General features: G+C 37.4%; 1 protein-coding gene across 2 annotated transcripts; it reads right to left on the reverse strand.

The window, feature by feature from the left end:
- On the reverse strand, window positions 1–26,637 carry MFSD1 (major facilitator superfamily domain containing 1). Of its 2 annotated transcripts, XM_081956157.1 has the most exons (17): window positions 26,389–26,637; window positions 25,458–25,510; window positions 24,504–24,616; window positions 23,186–23,228; window positions 22,956–23,023; window positions 22,614–22,722; window positions 21,267–21,369; window positions 20,397–20,495; window positions 19,290–19,401; window positions 18,371–18,427; window positions 17,867–18,023; window positions 15,458–15,555; window positions 12,758–12,870; window positions 11,759–11,806; window positions 10,749–10,809; window positions 5,870–5,981; window positions 1–4,168 (listed from the first exon to the last, which is right to left on the reverse strand). In XM_081956157.1, the coding sequence occupies exons 1-17, from the start codon at window positions 26,546–26,548 to the stop codon at window positions 4,109–4,111; spliced, it is 1,566 nt and encodes a 521-aa protein (XP_081812283.1). In that variant the 5' UTR covers window positions 26,549–26,637; the 3' UTR covers window positions 1–4,108. The 2 variants fall into 2 exon arrangements, with proteins under 2 accessions (XP_081812283.1, XP_081812284.1); XM_081956158.1 differs by lacking the exons at window positions 1–4,168; window positions 5,870–5,981 and adding an exon at window positions 6,013–6,886 and having other exon boundaries at window positions 26,389–26,633.
- Between the last annotated feature and the right edge of the window lie 328 nt (window positions 26,638–26,965).

Consider the following 26,965-nt stretch of genomic DNA (forward strand, 5'->3'; position numbering starts at 1 on the left):
TACTATTTAATATAGTTTAATAAAATAGGATTCAGATTGATGAAATGTTATTTTAAGACCGAAATGCATTTTATGGATCCTGGAACATTTCTTAATGACATAGAGGGACAAAAAAGAGAGAGAGATTATGTAAGCAAAAGTCAGAATTACACCGTGTTTTAGGAGACAAAAATCAACTTTAGCTTTTATTTACATCATAAATAGTAATATTTAATCACAGTTCATTAAGGACCACATTGCATTACATTTTAATCATCTAGTTGCTTTGTTTCAGAAATGCCACAGATTTGACTTTAGTGTTTCCCTACTAAAACAGCCCTTAGGATTATCAGTCAAGCCTCAGTTTTCCCAAATTGGGTATCTTCCAGAAATGTTGTGCTTCCACTTCATATAGACCTCAAGATGTTAAGCAATTCTGCCCCAATCTTGAAGAAGCTCCCATCAAAACTATTCTTATGACATTGATTTTACCTATATACTTCATGGCTCTGGCTGCACCACCAGCCAATGAAATGATCAAAATATAACAAAAGTATTGAAGTTGACAAACTATTGATAACAAAGGTACCGTATTTTTCAGAATATAAGATGCACCAATATTTTGAAGAGGCAAATTTTTAAAAAGTTTTTGCACTCTACAGATCCCCCCCAAAACAGCCTGTTTTTTGTCAAAAAAAGGCATGCATAGCCTTTAGGAGGCTTATAGAGTGCTCCTGGGGCTGAGGGGGCAAAAATGAGCAAAAAACAGCCAGTTTCTCACTCATTTTTGCCCTCCCCAGCCCCCAGGAGCACTCTGGAAGCCTCCTAAAGGCTATGCACGACCTTTTTGCAAAGGGAGCGGTGTTTCGGGGGCCCATAAATGCTGTATTCAGTGTATAAGACACACCCAGATTTTCACCCTCTTTTTTGAGGGGAAAAGATGCGTCTTATAAACAGGAGAATTTTTCTTTCCAGCCGGAAAGTTAAAGAAAAATAATAAGCATTAATTCATGAGCTCACTGAAAGCAAAAGACTATTAAGACACCTAACAGCACCTCCTTCTTCCTTCAAACCATAATGATAGCTTGTGAACAAGAAACATCAATAGTGTTTTAATTATTAAATCCATGTTATAATACTAAGGATTAAAAAAAAGGAAACATCAATTTTCTATGCAGCATTATTCTGATGATCTATGTAATTTTCTAAATTGAAATAAAGTTACCGCTAGTCTGTAACAATAAAATAGGGGATATTGGCTTGATACTGGACTTCATTTAGTATCCATTCATAATTTATTCATAATTTATAATGACATTATTAATTTAATAATACATAATAATAAATGATCGCACAAAAAGAGAATGAAAAGCAAAATTTTGTATCTTTTTTCCATAACAACATTTTGTGTTGTGTGTGAAGTGCTCCTAGGATGATCAGGTTTACTGAATAATTTTTACAAACTAAAAAACGTAAAATGGATTTTATACTAATCTGCTTCATAATACAGTAAATCCGTTGTGTATGGAAAATAAATGAGCTAACTATGTGGTGACAGGCAGAAATAAAGAAGGTGATGTAACACCAATTGGATAATGAACTTAATAATAATCGGAAACATTGTTTAGCCTAAGACATTCTGGACCTCAACAAGGACAGTAGAAAATTAAAATTGATAAGGAAACCAAGATTATCACTTTGAATATTGTTTTTTTTTCCATTCATGTCAGTGTTCAAAGATACTTGCTCACTGAGCAATAATGGAACAATGAATCTTTTGATTTGTATCATGAAGAACGTTTTCCAATTTGCTTCTGGCAGTGCACAATAGCCCAGACTTAGTAATTAGCTCTTAATTAATGCAGTTCCTAAACAGGATGAGCTATAGGTATTAGAAATGAGCAGGGGTCACAGTTGTTGCAAGTCAAACAGCCCATTAAGCTGAAGTATGCAAACATCACTTTTGTTACTGTAATATATCTAGCTTAATGAAAATTATTCAGCCCTCACAAAGGATTAACTAAAGTTTTTTTGAAATTCAAGATAAGGCTGTGCACGCCAGGGGAAAATCTGGTCCTTGAATGCATGCAAGATTATATTTACCAGGAAAAAAATATTTTTAGTGTCGAAGTAATCATCTTCATACAAAAAATAGAGGCAATGTTCTAATATCTATAACAATAGGTTACTGTCCGTGATTAGTGGAGATTATGTCTTTTAGAACAGGGATACCAAGGGAGTCAAAAAAGTCAAGATGGTGGATGACATTTTCATGCTCTTGCTTCTTTTATACTGCAATGCACCCAAGAAAGGGATACGGTAAGTTCTTTTGTGAAACTTTTGTTTGATGGGCAGAATCTGAATAGGGAGTAAGTGAAATTTTATCTTGGTGGTTGTGTTCATTTCATGTCTCACCACAATGGGAAAAATTACATTATTTTTTTAAAGGGCCAGCAAGGTTACATTCAGTCATGACTACTTTACTGACTTCCCCAGCAAATGCCCATGTTTTAGAACAAACAAACAATTTTATAAAAACAAAATAGAGCCAAACCTGCAGCCAGTCTTTTACAGAGAGCGTAATACATACAGAAGAGTAAAAAGTTTCTGTAATAATAAAAGCTGCATTTGAGCCATTTGAAGAAGTTTTAAATTCAGTGGAGACAAATTCCTTGAGTGTATAATCACTCTTGGCCAAATAAAGTATCAATTCAAATGCAGTTTCCTAAATTCAAGCTTAATTATCAGCAATGCAAGCAATTATTTGCACCGCAGAAGGCTTTAAGATAAAGGAAATGTATTTAGGGCAAGACGTGAATAATAGTTGCAACTATTATTGGCATTTTTCCCTATCTACCAAACGTAGCACAGGTATTTGATACGGCCAAAATAAATTAACTGGACATTTGTCATAATATGCATATGGAAACACTTGATGTGTTATCCAACTGGATTACAAAATTCTTTTTTTGTGCCAAACACAACATATTATCTTAAAATCAAGGGCAACCACAATGAGGGCGTATGAGAAGATTCAGAAAAATGATATTCCAGTTCTAGTCCTACCTAACCAAGACAAATTTCATACTAAAGGAGCTGCTATTGTAGCAGTCTAAAACTAGAACTCCAAAATTGGTCTCCAAGTGAACTATAACCAGTGATATCTGCCATGGAAAGGGGTAAAAAAAATTAAAAAGCCAGTCTGACAGTGGAACAGCCCAATCCCACTGTGTATGCAACATCCAACAAGGTGACGGCTTCAGTCTTTGACTATCATCTTTTACTTTTATTTCTCTGAGAATTTGCTGATTGGTAACCCTTACAGCTACAAAAATGTATCGATTTTATTATTGCAGTGAACTGTTAATTTTAATTATGCAGCTCTCTTCTACATATTTTCCACAATTTGCTAAGAAAATATACTGCCAAATAATTAGCTATTTCCACAGGAAATTTTCTGTAATGCATCTACGTGCAAAAAACTAACAAACACAAAAATACCTAACCTTAATGCTCTTTTAGTTAATTTGTATTTTTATAAGAGCTTTTAAAGGTAGTCCATCACCTGAAATGTTTATGCAGTACCAGCTTGATGTTTATGTTCAAACATGCTGATTGTAGTGAAACCTAATAAACCTAAACCTAAAAGAAGCTGTGGTAAGTTTACTAAAAAGCTATGCATTTCATAGAAATAGTCTATTTCATTAATATCTATGATTTCTCTTTCTTAGAGTGAAAGAAATGTAGAACACAAATAAAGTGTAGTTATTCTGAGACATAGACAGACAAGCAGTGTACATCTGATATGCAGTTATATTGCATAATTGTACACCAAATGGAAACTGTCCTTTAAGCTTAATGTTACAAACAGATGTGGGTTCTAAACCAAGCAACAATCAGATGAAAATCCACGAACACCATTTTAAAAAATCCCTACTCATCCACTATAGCAGAGTTCAATGTAGGCTCTTTAAAGTCTTCCAAGACAATCAGCTATTATTAATGTTTGCAGAAAACTACTAAATAGTGTTCTGTGGTTACTCTCTATGTTGATCTCTGATACAGAAGAGTGAGGTCTTGTGTTGATACAATTTCTTATTTTGTTTGTCCGTGTCATGACACAATTCTGCTATTTCAACACACTTCTGTGTGCCAGTGCAGATAAGTGGCAAACACAGTTGGCTGGCAGCTGAAAAAAGTAAGAAAGAGCAAGATATCTCATCAGCAATTGTTTTCAAATTAAGCAGGAGTGGTCAGGTTAAGACACGCATAATTTCAGCAAGAAGCTGACTTTGCATGTGCAAACAGGCCCATAAGTACTTAGCATCATTTTCCCTGAAATTTGATGTTCTAATTATCTGCTTATATATCAGATATTTCTGAAAAGGCTCCTGGGCACATATCTGAAGGCACTGCTTGCCTACTGCAGTATTCTACAGTATACATAAATAATAAAATGCCTTTTTTTCTGTTTGGTTTTGTCTTCACATTATTCTTATATTTCGTAGAAGACAAAAGTAGCATATCCATCTATTATATTGGTAGTATAACAGATGTTATATTACCAATATAATAGACTACTATTTAAATTTAAAAATACAATTTTGCATGCCTATTTTTGGGCGGATGGTCAAATTTTCACTATGATTACGAGCGCAGACCAAGTTCCAAAAATATATTTGAATAAAATAGTGACAAAATATTACAGTATATTGTATATACAGTATATGTTGCCAAGAAAACCACCTAGATGGGCCAAAGTTAGTCACTAGGATAAAGTTAATTCCAGGTGTGAGAGCAGGGTATCTATATGGAGCCCCCGTCTAGTCTTTCATATTGGGGAATGTTTTAGTTCAGTCAGTCATCTGGTTCTTAATTATGATTTTTCTCATGTTTGGCCATCGAGAGTCTTCATGGAGTTGGGTGTCCTTAACAAAACTTATAGGTAGGTAGACAGGCAGATAGATTAGGTAAAACAAATAGATTAGCCAAGATAGGTAAAATGGAGAGACAGACAGATAAGAATCTCTCTCTCTACTCAATCCTGATTTTCAAAATACAGTTGAAGAAGCTCTTGTTGTGGACCACCATCGGCCGGCAGAGCTGGTAGCAGACTCAGAAAGTGAGGAGGTTGAGGAGGCACATGGGCCAGTCCTGGAGTCTGGGGAAGGCTCTGACGAGTGGTCTGCGTTGGAGGCAGAGATGGGGCTAGGGCCGTCCAACAGTTATCAGCTGCCTTCGGAGTCGGATATCAGTGGGGCAGAACAGCTGGAGCCTGTTCCTGATGTGCGCATGTGCAGAGATGCCAGGAGAAGGGATCAGTTAAGGAACAAGGGCCGTAAAGGCACAGGTGAACAGTGAATGGCCTCTCCCAGAGAGAATAAAAAGGAGTGAAAGGGGAGGAGAGTTTGCAAGAAACAATTAGTTCAATTCATTAGAGTGAAGATCTGTTCCTGACTTCTTGCCAAGTAATTGCTGCTACAACTTGATGTTTGAAAGATATCAGCCTGGCAACTCTCCAAGCCTGATAAAGGTCTGTAATTGAAAGACTATTTGCAGGAACTTTTCTGGAGAGGAATCCCCTTTAACCTAAATAAAAGAGGTTTTATCGGGACGAGGAGTCTGCTTCATGCTCTTGCGAAGCCTAGGTCAGAACAGCTCTACCGTTTTGGCCAACTGGATTATTTTCCCCGAGAAACTTCATGGAAGTTGGAAGTTCTTTATGATGGGGTGACATATTGACTAGTTTGCATGCAAGTTATAAACAATAAAAACCAGTCTTCAGATGAGCTTGGTATTATTAAGTCTAGTGCTAATTTGACAAGAAAAGTCCTTTCTGGTGCAGCATTTATTGCAACATTTTTAAAATAAAAAATTTGGTTATCAGTACCTGAGCACCTAATCTGCAGAGATACCTATTCCTCAAACTAAAGTCACTCTTTGGTTGTAATTTGGCTAAATCATCTTCATTCTGACGTCTGATTTTTTCCCGTCTTTTTGCTCTGCAAAAACAAAGGGAACGTTATTAATAGACACATAGAAAGATGAATGTGTTAGATCTTCAGTGAACGTTATTCTTTCATCAATGCATGGATGTACTGTTAGCTAAAGGAAGGGGAGAGCAAGTCAAACATATTAACAGACAGTAAAGTCAAATATTCTCTCGTCCAATATTTATTATTAAAGGTCAAAATGTAAGTGCAAAGTGCAAGTTTCAACATTCAACCAACATTTAATCTCTGCCTGTAACCAAAAAAAAAAAATTACCAGGAAACAATTGTAATACAAAATAAAAAATAAAAACAGCAACTTTTAGAGAAATAGTAGCTGCCCTTTTTTTAAAACAAACACGGCTTTTGATCAGTAGGATGTTCAATGATATTTTTTTTTTTAAAAATCATAACACTAGGATTTTATTTACATTCTTTTGATTCTGTAAGACACACAATATTACAAAGTCATGATTTGCAAGGAGAATCATCACATTTTGTAACAAATAATCCCTTCAGAAAACAAGCTGCTGTACCAAGACATTATTAGCTCGCAGACAAAACCACCCTTACACAAAACAGAAGGGCAGATATCACTGTTCACATGCCAACTAGATTCCGTGAGCTGAAGGAGCCGACTTCACTTCAAATGGGGGTAAGTCTCTTCAACGAGGTGGAGTATACATATATACAAAAATTTTGCTCTGTTTGCAGTCCGGGTGCCTTGATAAAGAGAGATGTTTGACACGCTGTATGTTCAGCATATGTAACCGTGTTTTCCTGAGTGAACTACTTTGGAGTGTAACTTGACGTCTATCACCTGAACAAGTAACATGTACTAGAATACTCTTCAACGGGATTGTTGTTGATCAAGTGCTGCCCCGTTCTGGAAGGAATTTCCTATTCAGATTTCTTTTCTGCAAAACATATTGTAGCAAACATGTTATTGTAACTATGTGCTTGTAAGTCCCTCAAAAATGCCATGGTGCAGGACTGAATATTTACCGTACATTTTCGGACTATAAGATGCACCAGAGTATAAGATGCACCATGATTTTGAAGAGGTAATTTTTTTAAAAAAGTTTTTGCGCTCTGCATGCCTCCCAAACCCTCTGCACGCCTCGTTTTTTTGCACACACAAAAAAAGGGGGGAGCATGCAGAGCTTTGGGAGGCTTGTAGAGTTCTCCTGGGGCTTGGGGGAGCAAAAAACGAGCAGAAAACAGCCATTTTTTGCAAACACTGGCAAAATTTTGCAAAAAAGCTGGGGCATGCAGAGCTTTGGGAGGCTTGTAGTGTGCTACTGGGGGCTGGGGGGAACAAAAAACAAGCAAAAACCAGGCCATTTGGGGGGAAGGGGGCATACAGAGGCTTTGGGAGGCTTGTAGAATGCTTTGGGGGGCTGGGAGGGCAAAAACAGCCCTCCCCAGTCCCCAGGAGCACTTTGCAAGCTTCCCAAAGCCTCTATATGTCCCTTTTTGCAAAGGAGATGGGGTTTCAGTAGGGCAAAAATGCTCTATTCAGTGTATAAGAGGCACCCAGATTTTCACCCTCTTTTGGGGGAGGAGGTGCGTCTTATACTCCAAAAAACACGGAATGTATTTTAAAAAGGGTTGCTCTGAAGTGAAGGTTCAGTTCTCAATTTTCTCCAGTCACAATTGCTGGAAATCGGTAACATTTGCCTGCTACATTAAAATGGAACCACCCAAAATTATTGTACACATCTCCAAAATAAGCCTAACAACTTAATAACAAAATAAAAACAACTTCCCAAGTCATGTATGTGATACAGTTTTGCCCATTTTCCGTCAGTTACTCATTATAGCTCTTATCCTTCCCCTTTCCAAAAAAGAAAGAAAAAGATGTTAAACATTTCTCACCCTTGCTTTAATTAAAGCAAAGAGGACACTTCTGATATAAATCCTAGTATCAATGTCTTTTGGGTGATGGGTGAGTTTTACTTAAAACTTCCAGAACAGCACAGTGCCTTCTGTTGTCTACATCACATACACTAGACTTATTTGAATTTTACTATCATTATTTTTAAGACTGAGGTTGCCATTGGTGACTGAAGAGTTGTCCAATGGATGCTCTTTAAGTTTCATATTCCATCTGACTACTCATACCACTATACCTTTTAGTAAATGGGCAAATCTTCACAACTGAAGAACCCAATTTTTAAGTTGCTAAAAAGAAAATGGGAAATATGTCTTGGCTTGATCTGACATGAAGTGCTTCTAGAGGTTTTCAAATTCCCACCTTCTTTGATGATCAGCTGCACTGGAAGAATAAGATAGGGAGTTTTAATTTGAAACATCTGGAGAACATCAAGTTAGGGAACCAGTTATAAAACTGTGCATAAATTTTTTAAAAAAACTTCTAGCTGTGTATTGTAATCAGGAGTCAGGTGGCATAAGCAAACAAAAAATAAATAAATTTTGGGCAGCAAAGCAAGCAGATCCAATGCTCTCAATTCAGCACAAATTCTCATGCATTCAGATGAAAGATTAAAATGCAAGGATACAAAACTGCAGTTCTATACGTATATGTACCAGGCCAGTACTTTAGTTAACCACTGAAGAAATGACTTGGAACAAGACTAAATTTCATTGTAACTCTGAATTTTTGCTGTTTCCAAAGTTTAACATATAAAAAATGGTCTGAATTCCAGCATTTGAGCTAGATTATATTTATAATCCGTTTTTCTCTTTTTCAGATCTGACTCCAGCAACAAAGGACAACCATGTCTATTATATATATTAAATACACCAGAACAACGCTCCTACTATTTATTTTTTAAAAAGCTGTTTCATGTTGAAATACATTTCAACTATATGGCTACTATATGGCTACTGCATGGTTACATGGTACATAGAACCAGGACTATGATTAAACCATATCAGATAATATATGAAATCTCTTTATAGATTTATTCTATAAAACGATTCTCTACAATTGTAGAGAATAGTTTTAATCCTATTTGAACGTATTTTCATTGATTATGATGCAGCTTATATTATCCACCATTTTCTTCTCAAGGTATGTCCAATGAACCTCAGGTTACATCTGCAAAATCTAGGAAAGTGTTTTGACTTTAGAAGAAGGCACATTTGGAATGAACTTTTTATAGTGGTTAAGGCACTTGATCTTTCATACTGCTCTGAAAAAAAGCCCAATGTTTAACTAATTAAGGAAGATTTAAAGACCATTTAAAGAATATTTAAAGAAGGAAAGATCCACAATTTCCTCTAAAAAGATAACAACAGACCAGTGCAATGTATTTTACACAAGGTTGCTTCCCTCAAGTATTAAATGAAAGTTGCAATTCGTACAAAACATAGCTGCTTTCCTCCTGGGAAGCAAGAGCTACCTGTATGGATTGCCAATAGACTTCCAAGCACAATTCAAAGTGCTGTCCTTATAAAGCCCTTCCTAGAATCACTGAAATGCCCTCAGGACCACCTGCTATAAATACAAATAACTATACAGCTTAATGTCTATGGAGATTCTCAGTCAAAGGTCATGGTTATCCCAAAGGTGCTTTTTCAAGGGGCAACAGGAATTTTGTTTTCCCTTGAAGAACTTCCTTCTGTGAAGTCCTAAAGAAGTTTCTTAGATGAGAAGCAAAACATCTTCAAGGAAAAAAGAAAGAAAGTCCAGTAGCCTCTTGAAAAATCAGCTTTGAGACAGTTATACAACTTATTTGTATGTAACAATCAGGGAGAGAAAGATCGAAATTAGTATTTTTTTTGTGTAAGTTCCACCCCTGTGAAACAGTGCCTCCTCCTGAGATGGTGTCCTCCTTAATCACCTTCTCGAAAATAGTTCAAGCTGTTCCAAAGACTATTCAATCTACAAGGTTGCAGAGAGGATCATCAAGTTTTTAAATTATATTTTTATGGATATAGTAAGACTACCAGGAACCTTTGTTGAGATAATTTAGTGCGATTCCAAAGTCAAGAGTCTTCTAACTTCCACATACTCGTATAGCTAGGGATAAGCTTTTTTTAACCTTGTAAAAACTGCAAATAAATACATTTTAAAATGTGTTTGAATACTAGCAGCTCGAGTTGGTAGTTAGGCTGTTGGTTTGAACTCTGAGCTTGGCAATTTTGTTGCAAACGATGGATTACAATTTTGTTATATCATTTTGTTTTGTTCTATGAAGGAACTCTATCAACCCTAATCCCAAAGGTAGCGTTCAAAATGAATAAACAGGCACCCCTCTCCGCAGCAACAAAATTATAACCCATCAGATCGCTTCTCGGTAACAAAAGGCAGCCACTCAAACTATCAAACAAGCCAAAACCAGACCATGATTCAAGCACCCAGATAAACAATTCTAATCCTAATCTGCATCACACGGACGATACTTAACTATATAGCCCAGCAACAAGAGCCAGCCAATCAAACAGTCCGATAGCAGACCATGACTCAGAAATATGGGAACAAACAACATTCAGACTAATTTGCATCTCATAAAAAGGTATTTAAAGCTCTGTGTTCTGACAGAGGAGCACAACTCAAAATGCACTGACAATATCTCCTGGAATGGTGACGAAACATTTGCAACCAAATTGCCAAGCTCCAACATTTGCAATCAACAGCTAAAATACCTTTTCTCGGGCGTACAAATTCATCTCACAATAAAATGAATACTTTGATCCTATTAAAGCAAAATAGTATATATATATCAACCTTCAGATCTTTTGCATACCAATTTGCAATCCAAGCATTTTTCTAAGATCACCTGTATTGTAGGACCACTACTACATACTTACTCAGCCATGGCTAGCTTCTGCACTTTTTCTCTCTTCTTTGCAGACCAGTTAAGGTCTCCTCCTATGAGAGAAAAGGTTTACATATAATTTAATAAGGCATTGTTTTTACAAATCTTAACCATCTTTAATTCTCAAGAAACAGGTACTATAATACAAGTTTGTGTTGGCCAGCTTTAGCGGCATAAAAATGTAGTAAACGTTTTTTACAAAACAAACAACTCCAACCTAAGGACGGTGAAGCTCATAGAATAAAAGTTGGTTAAATGTGCAGAATTTGAGAAATTATGTTTGGACTCCAAAAGAAGACACCACCAAATTTATGACATTACAGTGCATTCCACAAAGGACTACCTTTCAAAACCACCAGAAACTGTAACTGGTTCAAAATATTATGGCTTCCTTGCTATAATGAACATATGCATTGTTTGTTTTATTGCATACCGGCCATTGCTGCAAATAAATTTTGGGATGCAATTCAAAGTGCTGGTTTTAACATATCAAGGCCCTTATGGCTTGGCCCCCATGCAGGATTGCATTCTCTGCTACAGTCAACACCTCCCCTATGAATATATTATATTTACCAAAAGAGGTTAACACTCATAAAAATTGTATTTCCTTCACTCTATCAAAAGATGATCAAACAGAAATATATTTGTCTATTTCCACTGCAACCTAAGATAGTTCTACTTTGAAGTTTATTAATTGGGCTCAACTGTAGTCTTTCTTTCAAGAAAAGTTGTATAAACAACCTTTGAAGTGAAATTTATACTTTTAGTAAAATTAAAAGAACTACAATTTTAATATATTAAATAAAAACCTCTGTGCATTATGTAGAATTTAAAAGAAAATACAGAACAATCAATACTCAGAATCGTTACATTTTACATTTAAACCATCAGCAAAGAATAGCTTTCTAAAATAATGTGTTATTATTTCAAGGTAGAGTTACCATTTTTGCACATTGCTGATTCAAACATACAAGTGTCAAGACAAGATAACAAAATGCTTACCTCTGAACAAATTCACAAAGTACAATGCTACTACAGCAATAAGAGCCACTGCAAGGCAAAAATAAGAAGTTACATAAAAGAAAATAATATATCATGAAAATTAGCCTTAATATGCAGAACAAAAATAGCATGTGCATAATTTTCACATAAAGAGTACCAAAGTGTAAATATTTGATGCCACAGCTGGCTCCTACAAGGGAAGGGGTTTTTTCCCCCAGATGTGAGACTGAGAGCAATGTAATACCCTGAAGCTGTACTCAAAATTTCAATGATGACTGATACAGACTGGGAGTACAAATCAAATGTATTTGAAAAAGAAAAACAGTGGCCCCAAACAAGCAAAGTTCATTGCCTAATATCCCACAAGAACTACCGTATTTTTTCGTGTATAAGACGCTTTTTCTTCAAAATATGTATTTGAAAATGGAGAGGCGTCTTATACACAAGAGGCCGAAAGAAGATGTGGCCCATCCCTGTCCTCCAGTTCTGCCAGAAGAACCTCTACCTTATATACAGGTCTATCATTCCTCTCTATTGTATTTGTTTCTTGAATCACATTATCACTCTACGTTTCATCTTTATTGTTCCTGTGATGCATTTCCTATTCTTATATTACTCTCTAATAAGATGGCTTCTGTACAGTGATGGCTTGCAGTGAGCTTACTTACTCTACATGAAACATGGGCGTGTCTCATAGATGGGAAATTATGGTAAATCACATGAAAACTACATTTTTGTCAAAACAAACAAACAAGGACAGAGTTTTGTAACAACAGAGTTTTCTCAGAATATTTTATTCCAATTTATAAAATGCAATAAAGCTATTTTAAAGAAAAGAGGGAAGGAACTTCCTTTTTATTTTTAGAAATGAGAAGGATAAGAAAAACATGCATTAAATCAGAATTTGTCTTGCAAGCAATTTCTAAAACTATTTCACAAACTACTGATGTTGTATAATTCCTTTATATACAACATCCTTTCATAGGGTTTTATACTTACAACACAAACAAGAACTGAAGAAAATTTCTAGGAAGAAATATCCTCGGGAATCCAGTATCATCCCAGCAGCAATGGCAATGATCGCAAGACCCAAATTCTGGATTGACTGCATGCTGGAAAACAGAAAGGACATTCCATAATCCCCACTTAGTTTCCAACCAGCACAAAGAAGCAAATTTAGAAAGCTGTCTGTTTTTGTTCTGTAAAATATAAACATCTTACTGGCCAACAAAAATTGTACTTGTGTATTAAAATCCAAAATATACACAATTACCACTTAAAGGAAGACTGAAGTAGAAAGAAACCACATCTTTACGGAAAAGACAGCCTCACCTGCTGTTATGAGAAGAAGAATAACCTTATAGAACAGAGAGAAGACTGCAACCAAGATAATTGTCAGATAAAAGAAATCTAAGCTTGAGGTAGAAAATATATTAAGGAGGACCCTCCCTAGTTCTCACAAAGATAAAAGGGGGGGGGTACAGAAACTTGCAAGATTGATGTTGGCCCTTCTATAAAGGCCCTTCTATGAGACTGAGAGCAATGTAATACCCTGAAGATGTACTCAAAATTTCAATGATGGCTGACACAGACTGGGATTACAAATCAAATGTATTTGAAAAACAGTGGCCCCAAACAAGCAAAGTTCATTGCCTAACATCCCGCAAGAACTACCGTATTTTTTCATGTATAAGACGCTTTTTCTTTAAAATATGTATTTGAAAATGGAGAGGCCAAAATGGTGAACCAAAATTATGAATTCTATTTTTGCTATAAGGTTATAGTAACAAATCTGCCTGTGCTACCTCTTCCCTCCCCTTATCTTCATGAAAACTAGGGAGGGTCCTGTCTGACACACCTTTTTTCAGTTTTCTTCCAGATCCTGGAGGAAAGGCTTCAAACTCACACATTAGTCAATTTCCTAATACAGCAGGCCCATTTTTCAGATTCACAAGAATGTCAACAAAAATAGTCTGTTTAATCAAAGAAAGAGAAATGCTGTGTTCCTATGAGACCTAGATCTCTTATGAGATCTTCTTCTGATGCATTTTTGCAACTTGCATGAACAAAACTTTTGCAATCCCAGGCAACAATGTATTGATAGCTGTGCAAGGTCAATGAGAACCACAATTGGGGATTTATAGTACATAAAAGATTCAGACATCTGCCCATGGCAGTCAACACTCATGTGTCTGTCAGACATTTAATGTTGGAGAAATGAGCACAATTCTGAGAAGACACCTGGAGAGAAAGAGTGGATTTGGAGTAATATCTGACATGTGCACACATTGGTCAGATGTGCCTGCATTCAATCCATTTATTTTTTAGCTTGTTATACTTCAATTTGGTTGTCAGGATGTGAATTCCGTCCTGAATTAACGAGGTGTGAATCTTGGCATTCCTTGAAAGCATACCTTTGAAGTAAGCGAAAAATAAACCCAAGGCATAATCTAATTTAAAAAATCTTTAATGTAAATAAAGTAAAAATGCAAACTTACTAACTAAATTAATCACATCTTGGCAGAGCTCCTTTGTCTGCCTGCATACAGACAAAGGAAGGAAGAAGTACTATGGCAGCGATGGCAAACCTTTTTTGGCTCGTGTGCCATAAGGGGGGGGAGCGCAGGGGGGGTCGTGTGCTGGTGTGCCGCACCCATAATGCAATGCGTGACCCCCCAAGTGCGCATGCGCACACTACAGGCGCAACCCCCCATTTTTACATGCTTTTTTCGCCCTCTCCAGGCTCCAGAGGCTTTATAGGAGCCTGGGGAGGGCGAAAACAGCCTCCCACGCCCCCCCGGATGCCCTTCACATGTGCGCTGGCCAGCTGACAGGGCAGTGCCTTGCGTGCTCTGACAAACGGCTCCGCGTGCCACCTGTGGCACGTGTGCCATAGGTTTGCCATCACTGTACTATGGTGTAATGACATGCGCAGTAAATCACTGCTGATAAGAAACAGTTCATTCTACCGTATAACTCAGAATGCAGGTACAACTGGCAAACCAAATAAATGCAGTGACACTGGTCATGTTGGAGCAACACACTTTCAATCCATTATGGAAGTCAGCAAAAAAAGCCTAAACACAGATTTTAAATCAGACCTAAAGGTAAATGTTCACCTCGCGCATATGTGTTAGTCGTTCCTGACTCTAGGGGGCGGTGCTCATCTCCATTTCAAAGCTGAAGAGCCAGCGCTGTCTGAAAACGTCTTCATGATCATGTGGCCAGCATGACTAAATGCCGAAGGCGCATGGAATGCTGTTACCTTCCCACCAAAGGTGGTTTCTATTTTACTACTTGCATTTTTTTTTACATCTTTTGAACTACTAGGTTGGCAGAAACTGGGACAAAATATGAGAGCTCATTCCATTACGTGGCACTAGGGATTCAAACCGCCAAACTGCCAACCTTTCTGATTGACAAGCTCAGCGTCTTAGCCACTGAATCCCTAAATCAGACCTAAAATATCTTAATCAAAGAGAATTTCCAGTACTCAGAGCTGTATCCATGTACAGAAGCAACCTTACTTTGGAAAACTTGCATTATTTTAAAAAAACCCATAGGTTAACCAAACGGTAATCTGCTAAACATGTAGAATAGTCAAATACTGAGTTACAAATAAAATGGCAGGGGATTGTAACAGTTATGATCAGAAGTTTAAAGATGACGTGCAAAAAGGTCCCAAGATCTGTTACTTACAATCCATAAGCAGTTCCCAGCTGGTGTTCTGGTACAACAAAAGCAACCATAGGCCATAAGGCACAGGCAAGCAAAGAATAAGCAACTCCAAGCAAACACTGTAAGGAAAAATAAAGCATTTATACCAGACATTAAGAGTGAGCTAGCCAAAGTTCCTGAGTTTACAGGTGAAACTTGAAAAATTAGAATATCATGCAAAAGTTCATTTATTTCAGTAATGGAACTTAATATGAGATAAGACTCATTACATGCAAAGCAAGATAGTTCAAGCCGTGATTTATCATAATTGTGATGATTATGGTTTACAGCTCATGAAAACCCCAAATCCACAATCTCAAAAAATTAGAATGCAATCAATAAAACAAGGATTGTACATAGAATAATATCGGACCTCTGAAAAGTATAAGCATGCATATGTACTCAGTACTTGGTTTGGGCAATTACTTTTGCAGCAATTACTGCCTCAATGCGGTGTGGCATGGAAGCTATCAGCCTGTGTCACTGTCGAGGTATTATGGAAGACCAGGATGCTTCAATAGCAGCCTTCAGCTCTTCTGCATTGTTCGGTCTCATGTCTCTCATCTTTCTCTTGGCAATGCCCCATAGATTCTCTATGGGGTTCAGGTCAAGCGAGTTTGCTGGCCAATCAAGCACAGTAATCCCACGGTCATTGAACCAAGTTTTGGTGCTTTTGGCAGTGTGGGCAGGTGAGAAATCCTGCTGGAAAATGAAGTCAGCATCCCCATAAAGCTCGTCTGCAGAAGGAAGCATGAAGTGTTCCAAAATCTCCTGGTAGATGGCTGTGTTGACCCTGGACTTAATGAAGCACAGTGGACCAACACCAGCAGGTGACATGGCTCCCCAAATCAACACAGACTGTGGAAACTTCACACTGGACTTCAAGCATCTTGTGTGCCTCTCCATTCTTCCTCCATACTTTGGGTCCTTGGTTTCCAAATGAGATACAAAAGTTGCTCTCATCAAAAAAGAGGACTTCGGATCACTGAGCAATAGACCAGGTCTGTTTTTCTTTAGCCCAGGTAAGACACTTCTGATGTTGTTTGTTGTTCAGGAGCGGCTTGACAAGAGGAATACGACATTTGAAGCCCATGTCCAGGATCCGTCTGTGTGTGGTGGCTCTTGATGCACTGACTCCAGCCTCAGTCCACTCCTTGTGAAAGTCCCCAACACTTTTGAATGCCTTTTCCTGACAATCCTCTCCAGGCTGTGGTTATCCCTGCTGCTTGTGCACCTTTTTCTTCCACGCTTTCCCCTTCCACATAACTTTCTATTAATGTGCTTTGATACAGCACTTTGGGAACATCCAGCTTCTTTTGCAATTACCTTTTGAGGCTTTCCCTCCTTATGGAGGGTGTCAATGATGGTTTTCTGCACAACTGTCAGGTCAGCAGTTTTTTCCATGATTGTGATTCCTACTGAACCAGACTGAGAGACCATTTAAAGGCACAGGAACCCTTTGCAGGTGTTATGGCTTAATTAGCTAGAGTGGGACACTTTGAGCCTAGAATATTGCACCTTTTCACAATATTCTAATTTTCTGAGATGGTGGATTTGGGGTTTTCATGAGCTGTAAGCCATAATCACCACAATTATGACAAATCACGGCTTGAACTATCTTGCTTTGCATGTAATGAGTCTTATCTCATATATTAGTTTCACCTTTTAAGTTGCATTACTGAAATAAATGAACTTTTGCACAATATTCTAATGCTTCGAGTTTCACTTTTATTCTGCAGTTAAATAGAAACAATGTGCCGCTGGGGAGCTAAATAATGCAACAGCCAAAAGTATCCAAAATCATTAGATACACCATTATCACTAAGAAGAGTTATCTAGATTGGCAGTATCACCTGTATAGGGGAATTGAAACCCTCCAGATCTTATGGACAGGAACTCTCATTATCACACCCTGGCTGTGTTGCCTAGGTTTGACGGACAGTTCAGCAATATTTGGAAGACCACGTTTTGCCAATGCTATAGAAAGCTTGGCATCTGGATTTGAACAGTTTTATTAAACTGTGCTCCCACAAGTTTGCTGGAAGCCAACTCATCCAGATTCCTTAGCCTTTTAGCACTTAGACTTACATACCGCTTTATAGTGCTTTACAGCCCTCCCTAAGCAGTTTACAGAGTCAGCATATGGTCCCCCAATAATCTGGCTCCTCATTTTATCAACCTTGGAAGGATGGAAGGCTGAGTCAACCTTGAGCAGGTCAGAATTGGACTCCTGGCAGGGGTCCTGCAATCCGGCATTCTAACCACTGCACCACCACGGTTCTTCTGTTCGGAGATTATGGGAGTCCAAATGCATAGGGATCCATTTAAGGACAAAGTACTTTACATATTTGGGCTTTATTTCAGAAAAATAAAGTCGAATGAAATACCTACCATTGCTATCCAGGGATTCCAGAAAGTAAAGGCCAACATGATGTGAGAGGTTAAAGTTCCCACCACTGCACATATAACCCATGTGATGTTCCTTCCAACTTTATCTACTAGAATTCCGAAGATAGGGGACATTGGGGCTGATATAACATACACAATGCTGAAATGGAAAACAGAAAAGTCATGTCAATGCAATGAGATCAATTTTCCCATCACACAATAATTCTTCCTTCCTTCACCATCTTTCCCGCCCTCCCTCCCCCTGCCGCCATTCCCAAGAAGCGTTTGGACTATTCATGACTTGATATATTGAGATATACAATCAATAAATTCACAAAACCCTGAAGATTTTTTTTATGGCTAAAACTAACTTAGAGCCTACCTGTCATGATCTTATTTCAAGGAAGACGTTAAAGATTTTTTGGAAGCACAAGCTTGAAGTAGACTGCTCTCAGGGAAGTAGTGGTTAATGCAACAACAAAACAACTTAAAATTAATAACACTGACCTGTTAATCGCACTTGCTGCTTGAGAAGAAAATTTGAATTTTTCAATGAAGAAAACTCTGCAAAACAACAATCAATGATACTTCTGTAGTTTCTGTATCACCTTAGTAAACTGCATTATATAGCAACAGATTAACATTACCGTGGACTAGTGAACAAATCATAAAAACGTTCTTGACTTTAATAAATTATTCTGCATTGTATATAAACACCAACTGATGTCTTGTAGAAGGGAGCAATATGTGTAGCATGTATGACTGTTGAGTACTGAGTGAGAAATCAGGGAATCGTAGTCACTCTAGTCTAGATAGAATGTATAAAAATAACTAAGCAACACTGTTGGAAAAGCAGTCACATTACCGATAGTCCTTGTCTAGTGAGCACAATTGTGCCTGGAAACTCAGTCATTAAGTGAAGCAGTTGCTAGGTGAAACCGCAACTGTGCTTTTGATCTTAAAAAGGTGCTGGAATTTCAGATCTAGTGATAAGTACCCTTTCTCTGGAAGATCATAACTTCAACCAGTCATAAATAAAGGACTACTTGAACTGCTATCCACATAGCTAAAGGAATCATCTTCCTACCTCTCTACTATCATGAGGCCCATTTGTTACATTCAATGTAAAAAGGATAAAAAGCAGGCATATCTATATGGGATCATAATCTCCAGGTGTTTGACTTCAATTCCCATAATCCTCTACAAGCACAAGCAAAGCCATGATTTAGGTTCAAAGTCAAAAGCATTTCCATGTTTGTCTCTTACATTGTTTTTATTTTTATTTTTCTGTCGTTTAATAAAATGCAAACATATTTTAAAAAGCAAAACCTGCATTGAAATACACACACACACATTTAAAAGTCCGACAGAAATATAACAAAGTATAAGCCAAATAAATCTGATTTCTTGATAATTGTGCACTTACTTTCCAAGTCCAATGAAAGGGAAGACAGCCACGTAATAACAAACACAGATTAAAAATATGAGCCATAACGATAATGAGAAGTCTTTCACATCAGTTATTTTTATCACTTCGCCTTGAGGGGAAAAAAGAAATGCCAGTGTTAGCTGTGCAAAACTGTCTAATAAGAGATGACTCCAAATAAATGTTTTAACTCTCCATTTGTTTCAACTAACAGAACTGAGCTAGTCTGCACCATTAAGAATATGATACATCCTTGACATGTATGTAAAAAGTCAAAATTCAAAGAATTATGAGCACACTAGGTAATTATGACAGTTGCAGAATAAGAAAGATTCATGTACATATATTTCATTGGAGAAAATAGGTCACAGATTCTTCATGCTATCAGAAAAAAGCTCCACAGCAGGGAAGAAAAATTGCTTACCGTATTTTTCAGATTATAAAACGCACCGGAGTATAAGAGACACCAAGATTTTGAAGAGGCAAATTTAAAAAAAAAAGTTTTTGTACTCTGCAGACCTGCCCAAAACAGCCTGTTTTTCAAGAAAACATGCTCATTTTTTGTCAAAGAAAGGGCATGCATAGTTTGTTAGGAGGCTTGTAGAGTGCTCCTGGGGGTTGGGGGGCTGCTGGGGATCAAAGAATGAGCAAAAACAGGCCCATTTTTCATGAAAATGAGCCCATTTTTTGTCAAAAAAACGGGCATGCATAGCCTTTAGGAGGCTTATAGTGCGCTCCTGGGGGCTGGGGGCAAAAATGAGCAAAAACAGTTTTGCTCATTTTTGCCCTCCCCAGCCCCCAGGTGCACTCTAGAAACCTCCTAAAGGCTATGCACAGCCATTTTTGCAAAGGGGGTGGGGTTTTGGGAAGCCAAAAATGCTGTATTCAGTGTATAAGACGCACCCAGATTTTCACCCTCTTTTTTTGAGGGAAAAAGATGCATCTTATACTCCAAAAATAGGGCAATTTCCCAACCAGAGAAAAGTCTGTTACTCAAACACTTTATGGCCAAAATGAGCAAAGTCAATCATTCATTCATAAACTTGACTCCTATTCTCAGTTTACACATACTTAGAGGAGGGAGGGCCATGATGGAGACTAACATACCAGTTTTCCCTTGTTCTTTGCAAAGAATTTTCTCTGCTCTTTTGTCCAGGTAAGCAAGAATAAGAGCACAAACTAAGGAAAAGATACATGTGATACCACCTGCAAGAACAGAAATCAAATTAAGATTTATGCCATCACTGATCATAAAATTGCTTTACAATTCTACACATTATAATATAAAATGTACAAAGCATATACACAGTATAAAGGAATGTGGGAAAATATTTGCAAATGGCTTTATCCAACCAATTGCTAAAAACATTAGCATTATATAGCAAAGATACAACGCTAATGTTTTTAGCAATTGGTAACGATATTTCAAATGAGCCACCGAAAATAAAAAGCCAGGTATAAATTGCATGGCAGATAATTTTTCACGCCAGAAATCCCACTAAGTCTTAAATGGCTTATTGGGAGCAACAGTACAAAGAACAATGGGGCAAAGGAATTGGGTAGAGTCAGTATCAAATCAGAATGTGATTCCATTTAAATTAAATGTGCAAAGCATTTAATCTCCGTTTTTAAAATAATGTTCTGGTTTTATCACATGAAGCATTACAATATAGTGGGGCAGTATCCGGAGGGGATGTCACAGCTAGAGTAAAGGCTTATGAAGCCTTCATGCAACTGCTAAGGCTTCAAAATAGAAATCCTTAAGTGATGAAAGTGGCAATTCCTGAAATGAATGCTGCTTGGGGAATTCTGGGAGTTGAAGTCTATATATCTTTAAAACAGCCAAGGTTAAGAAACATTGCAATCTGCATAAAAGACAAACTTGATAAAACTGAAAATTGATAGTTTAACAACACATTTTCAATTCATGAAATAAAAAATGCATTATTTTTGTAAACAGTAAAAATATTTACTAACCTATCAAGAGTGCTATGCCCAGAGTTGTGTGGCCTGTAGAACCAAACAGATCTTGAACTTTCCAGTACACCCATCCCATAATATTCATATTCACAGTGCTCCCCTATGAAGAGATAATCATAACTAATTAAGCCATATTAATTTATTCATTTGTGTCAAAAGGCAGCAGGCCCACAAGAATCTTCGTTAATAGCATTTAATTTGAATCTTCTATATAGATCTCAGAAAAGAGTATCCTTTTTTTTCTTCCGATCAACAGGAAATGTTCTATATTCTACATATTTCACTTCAAGCTCTACAAAGCACATATCTAATTAGTGTCCTACACTTGTTCCAGGAACTTAAGGCTGCATACATATTTTTTTTTCTTACAATAAGATGTGGAATAATTTGAGAAAGTACTGAGAAAGTATGGCTGGCTCAAGATTATCAAAGCTGTGAATAGACTTGAACCTGGCATTCGATTATTAGTCCAATATTTTAATATCATTCTTCAGTGGTTCCTATCTTTATTCATTCTTTTCTTATCTAAATTCCAAATGTAACTTAGTACAGTATGCACTGTATACATTTTTAGGGAACCTTTGAAAAAAACACTTCTTAGAACTGACAGCCCTCAACTGGAACAGCTAAAATTGCACCCATTTAGAGATCAGATGCTCAGCAATAATATATATTCCACTAGGCCAGGCGTCATCACATGACGTATCGCAACTTTTTCCCCCTTCACTAAAGCAAGATTGGGCGTGGTCAGCACGTGACGCATCCGGTCCGCAGGCCACAAGTTTGACACTCTTGCTGTAGGCCATTAACAGGCAACCTGCTCCCCCTTCCCAAATAATTTGGATTATGTCATCCATAAACCCTAGTCAACAATCAGTTATCTAAGATAATCCGCTAGCAACTGGGATCCATTTAAATTCACCACTGTTTATGTTCTTCATACGATTTGGAATTACTTTAACTGCACACAATGATTGTGTACATGTACCTTTTTTATTATAACAAAATCCTTGCAAAAATCAGGCTAACTTTTCAGTTACCATTTGATTTCTCCAAACGTCCACAAACTTTCTCTCCAAGTAAGGGGAAAGTGGAAAAGGTGACCATACAAAGACATATTTTACTGCTGTTCCTCAGCTTAACTGATTTATCAGGTTTAACTTTTTAGAAGTCTTAATGAAACAATATTCTTAACTAATCAATTGCCTTTTTAAAAATGCCTGAATCATTACTTGACAGCTTCACCTCATGCACAGACAAGGGAACATAGAATAGCCAATACATGTGTTGCAATTACTATATTAAATATATTATATTTTTAAAAACCTGGGTGCTTAGACTTACAATTCTAGCCATGCTGAGTTGCAGACCAAAAACGAGATTTAATTCTTTTCCTTTAAACCAACTCACAGCATAGGTATTCTGTGCCACTGCTAAGGACTCACCACCAATCCTAAATGAAAGACATTCATGAATATGCATATTTGAAGCCAAAGACATGAAAAAACCCACACTATACTATACCATTTACAATTCATGTTGATTTCCAAAAAAAATTAAAATAAAACTGAAATAATGTAACGCTTTCTGCAAACCGTGTCTGATTTTAAATACATGAGCCTTCACTGGAGTCTCTATTTTAAAAATCAAATACGGCAAATATTTAGACACAACATCCAAACTTACCCAAATACAAATCTGCCAAATTCCATCAGCCAAAATGCATTACATATTGCTCCCACAGCAAAAATTACCTGTAAGAGGAAGATGCATCTCTTTTCAGTTAATTACAGAAATTATATCACAGGCATGTATTTCAACTCTGTATTTCAATCAACCAGGTTAATAAGATTTCACAGCTCTGGAGAAATTATGAATTTATTTTTCTGCATAAAACTGCCATCTGTTTCACTTACTTGTCCCACACAGACGAAACAGCTGAATATGATCGTACCCCACCTGTAAAGGAGTTTGAATAATTTAAAGTCAGCATTGTAATTGGGAACTGCCACCGTACAAAATGATACTATTTACCACAAATGAACTAGATTGAAGAATCTTTTCTATCTTCTGGATGTAATTATCTGAAAACTATCCTTAATTTACCCAAAAGAGTACCATCAATAATCAAAAAAGTAGATCAAATATAGATTCCACTTGTCTACCATTCAGTCACTATGTCACATTGATTTCAGGGGGGAAATAATCCTCCCAGAAAGGAGAGCCATATGAAAATCCAATAGGGTTGACTTTTGGGGAGGAAAAAAAAGAATTTTTTTTTTCTGGGAGGATTTTAGGGTATTATTTAATTGCTTGGATGTTCCCTCTCTTGGTTCAAATTGAGCACAATTGTAGGATCTAACTGTAATAAGCAACAAGGTAAACTATTTCTAGATATCCTCAAAGAAAAAAAGTGAATTCATAATCCAAAATATTCAAACGAGAAAACCAAGATCCTATTATAATGATAGGATCCTATGAATGTATTTGTATATCATCAAGTTACAATTCTGAGACTGCATGGCCAGCCAACTAATTTGGGGGAAAGAAATAAAATAGAATGATAGAACGATAATAGTAAACATCGACTGTCAAACAGTAAACATTTAGTTGTAAGTTCTTGCAAAATTATTACGAAAAAGAGCTTGGACTTCCACGCAATCGCAGAATTCAAAATGTACAAAATGCATAAATTCAAGAACAGAATGTTTCAGAAATGCCTGGAAGATTCAAATTCCCCTTTGGAGCAACCAGTTCTGAGCACAATTTCCAAGTCTCTGGAAGTAACCACCAAACCAGAAATGGGTTAAGAGCTTCTGGTTATGGTGTTTTCAAGAAGGCAAGCCTCTTTCAGACGTTTCCTAACATAACTCAATCCATTTACAGGTTGGATTATGTGTTCCAGAACAGATCACCCGGACCCTGAAAAGATTTGGCATGAGCTAAGGGAAAAAAGAAAGATCCAACATTTCTCAACTGTTTCCTTTCTAAAACCATGAGTTTTGCATTTACTCTCTATTAATTAAAGGACTCTCATCTGTTTTTCAGGCTTCAGACAGAAAAAAATATGCCCCAAAAGTGTCATATTAATTTTAATGAGTGGATACCACATTAATGCTAACATTTGTCTACTGAGCATATTGAAAAGAAACATGAAGTACAGCTCATATTCATACAGCCATTTGAAAAAAATAAATAAAAGGGATATCTTCAAGAAAAAATGGTCATAATTACCTTATTCCAAATACTCTGTCTATCAAAAAGCCTCCAAAAAAACATAGAAACACATTAGGCCAGGAATACCAAGCATACAACGCCATGAAGTCAGCTGTGTTAACTTTCATATTCTAAATGGAAGAGAACACAATCTTTAAGCACTGCTTTAATTTTAAAACTTTCTTACAGAATAATCCATCCAACGCAATATGGCATTGCAATATCAAGTCATTTGTCTAAAAAGTGCTGCCTTGCTACAAAGAAAGATTAACACTGGCATCAGAAATAAAACATGCAAATATTGTTTGCATAAATAAAAATCTAAAGCTTTAAAGAACTAGTAATCAGATAGAAACTAAGATGTTATACCTATGGATCTTTCAGGATCTGATAGAAATGATTCTACTCAATGTTCTTGTACAAAACAATCCATATTTTTTGACAACCTTGCATACTTTGGATTTTGTATTTATCTCCCATTTTGCTTCAGAGGATGATGCATTTATCATCAAAACAATTACAATAAACAACCTTGCAGCTGAGTTCTAATTTTCCCATTTCTTTTCTTCACGTTAGAAAAGCTAGTGGTTATATAACAGAGAGGGTATTCTTTCTCTCATACTTTAAGATAAAACAAAATTAAAATGCCTGAATTGGGGGGAGGGGTGTCCTCCTGGAGGAAAAATAGGTATTCTTAAACCATTCTGATTATTGATAATTGATACTCAACTGCTTTAAGAGACAACCTCCAAACTATCTGTCATTTAGCACAATCAATATCCTGATTCTTCAGAAAAACAATTATATTTCATTATATTTTAGCTAAGTTTTCATTATCTGAAACTCATTTGGAATAATTACTGGTTGTTAGAACATTTAATGAAAAGTCCTTGCTGTAATGGAAAAAAACAACACATCAAAGATTTAAGGAGAAAAAGTAGTGAAATTCAGCATATTTTGTTCTTCACTCACCCTCTGAACTTGAGTCTGCAGAGCTGCTGGTGTGTCATAGCAAAAATAGCTGCCTAGGGAAAAAACAGAGCAAACAACTTATTTTTTTTAAAAACCATTCTGAAAATGCTGCTTGCGTCAATAACCTATGCGGATTATTTGGAATTCACTAAAAAATTCACTATGAAAAGAGGAGAAAAATTATTTATTTATTAAATGTTTATCCCTCCCCCCTCTTCGCCTGTCCAGGGTGGAAAAAGGGAATCAAAGCTAAAGGAGACCTGGTTAATTTCCAAGTGATACCAATACCTCCAATTAGAATTAGAATTCTTTATTGGCCAAGTGTGATTGGACACAGAGGAAATTTGTCTTTGGTGCATATGCTCTCAGTGTATATAAAAAGATAAGATACATCTGTTAAGAATCATAAGGTACAACACTTAATGATAGTCATACAAATAAGCAATGAGAAAATCATAAGGATACAAGCAACAAGTTACAGTCATGCAGTCATAAGTGGAAGGAGATGGGTGATAGGTTATCCCAAGATGAGCAGCAAATAGCAACTTTCCAATCATGCCAATTGATAGAAAAAAATAACCATGAATGCCCTCTTCCTAGCCAAAACTCATTGAAGGGATTGCGATCTATGACTAAAGTTTGCTTTCTCCCATGATTCTCCTTTCGTTTTCTGTTTTCATTGATCCACTTCAGAAGGAAGGAAAAGCAAAGCAAAGCAAAGCACAGCTCAAACTCGTTCGAGTCGCCCCATGTCTAGCGCTGCCTTGCAAGAATTTAGAAGGAAAGGGGAGCCGCAGAATCGATACCGTCTAAGTGTGCATCCGTGACACACTCTCTTTACACCCCCACACAAGGACTATTCTTAAGGCGAAACTTTATTCCGCTCCCCGGGCACAGCCCCTATTCAACCAGGAAGACAGGGACCACCGACCGAAGCCTAGGAAGCACATCAGCGCCAGCACCAGCAGCCTGTGGGCCAGCCGCTGCGGGTCGCACAACGCCGGCAAGGGTTTGCGCGCAGGATCGCCATGGTCCTTGGGCAGCGAATCCTCATCCAGCAACGCCTGCTCCTCTTCCTCCATCAACGCCATCTTCGGCTACCTCCCGGCTCGCCAGCCGCCGCCAGCAAAACAAGGGGGATCACGTGAGCCCCCGTCGCATGACGTGGCCACGCCGGGCTAGTCACGTGCGTCTCAGCACGGTACGCAGAAAGGCAAGGCCCGGCGGTGGGGGTGGCTTAAAATTTCAAGCGTTGTGGCCCGAGCCTATGATCGCCAAGGGGGTGGGGGCATTTCTTGTCGATGAGGGACCTCCGAACTTGGCGCCTGTAAGACTTTGCGGACTTCAATTCCCAGAATTCCTCAGCCAGCATGGATTCTGGGAATCGAAGTCCCAAACCTTGGCCACTTTAAGACTTGTGGACTTCAACTGCCAGAATTCCTCTTTTGGCGGTCAACATTGGGCTCCCTCGACTTGTGATACGTTGCTTATTTAAAATGCAAGACCAA

Source organism: Natrix helvetica (genome assembly GCF_964273705.1).
Source record: "Natrix helvetica genome assembly, chromosome: 5".
In the NCBI taxonomy this organism is placed as follows: Eukaryota; Metazoa; Chordata; class Lepidosauria; order Squamata; family Natricidae; genus Natrix; species Natrix helvetica.

Bases quoted from the DNA above. Each gene is read 5' to 3' on its own strand.
- MFSD1 (XM_081956157.1), bottom strand. From the start codon at position 26,548: ATGGCGTTGATGGAGGAAGAGGAGCAGGCGTTGCTGGATGAGGATTCG. The intron at 20,496-21,266 runs GTTAGTAAATAT...CTGTTCTTGCAG, and splicing joins GGGCATAGCACTCTTGATAG to GTGGTATCACATGTATCTTT. The intron at 11,807-12,757 runs GTAAGTATAAAA...TTTGCCTTGCAG, and splicing joins CTTCAGTTCTTGTTTGTGTT to TGGCTCTTATTGCTGTAGTA.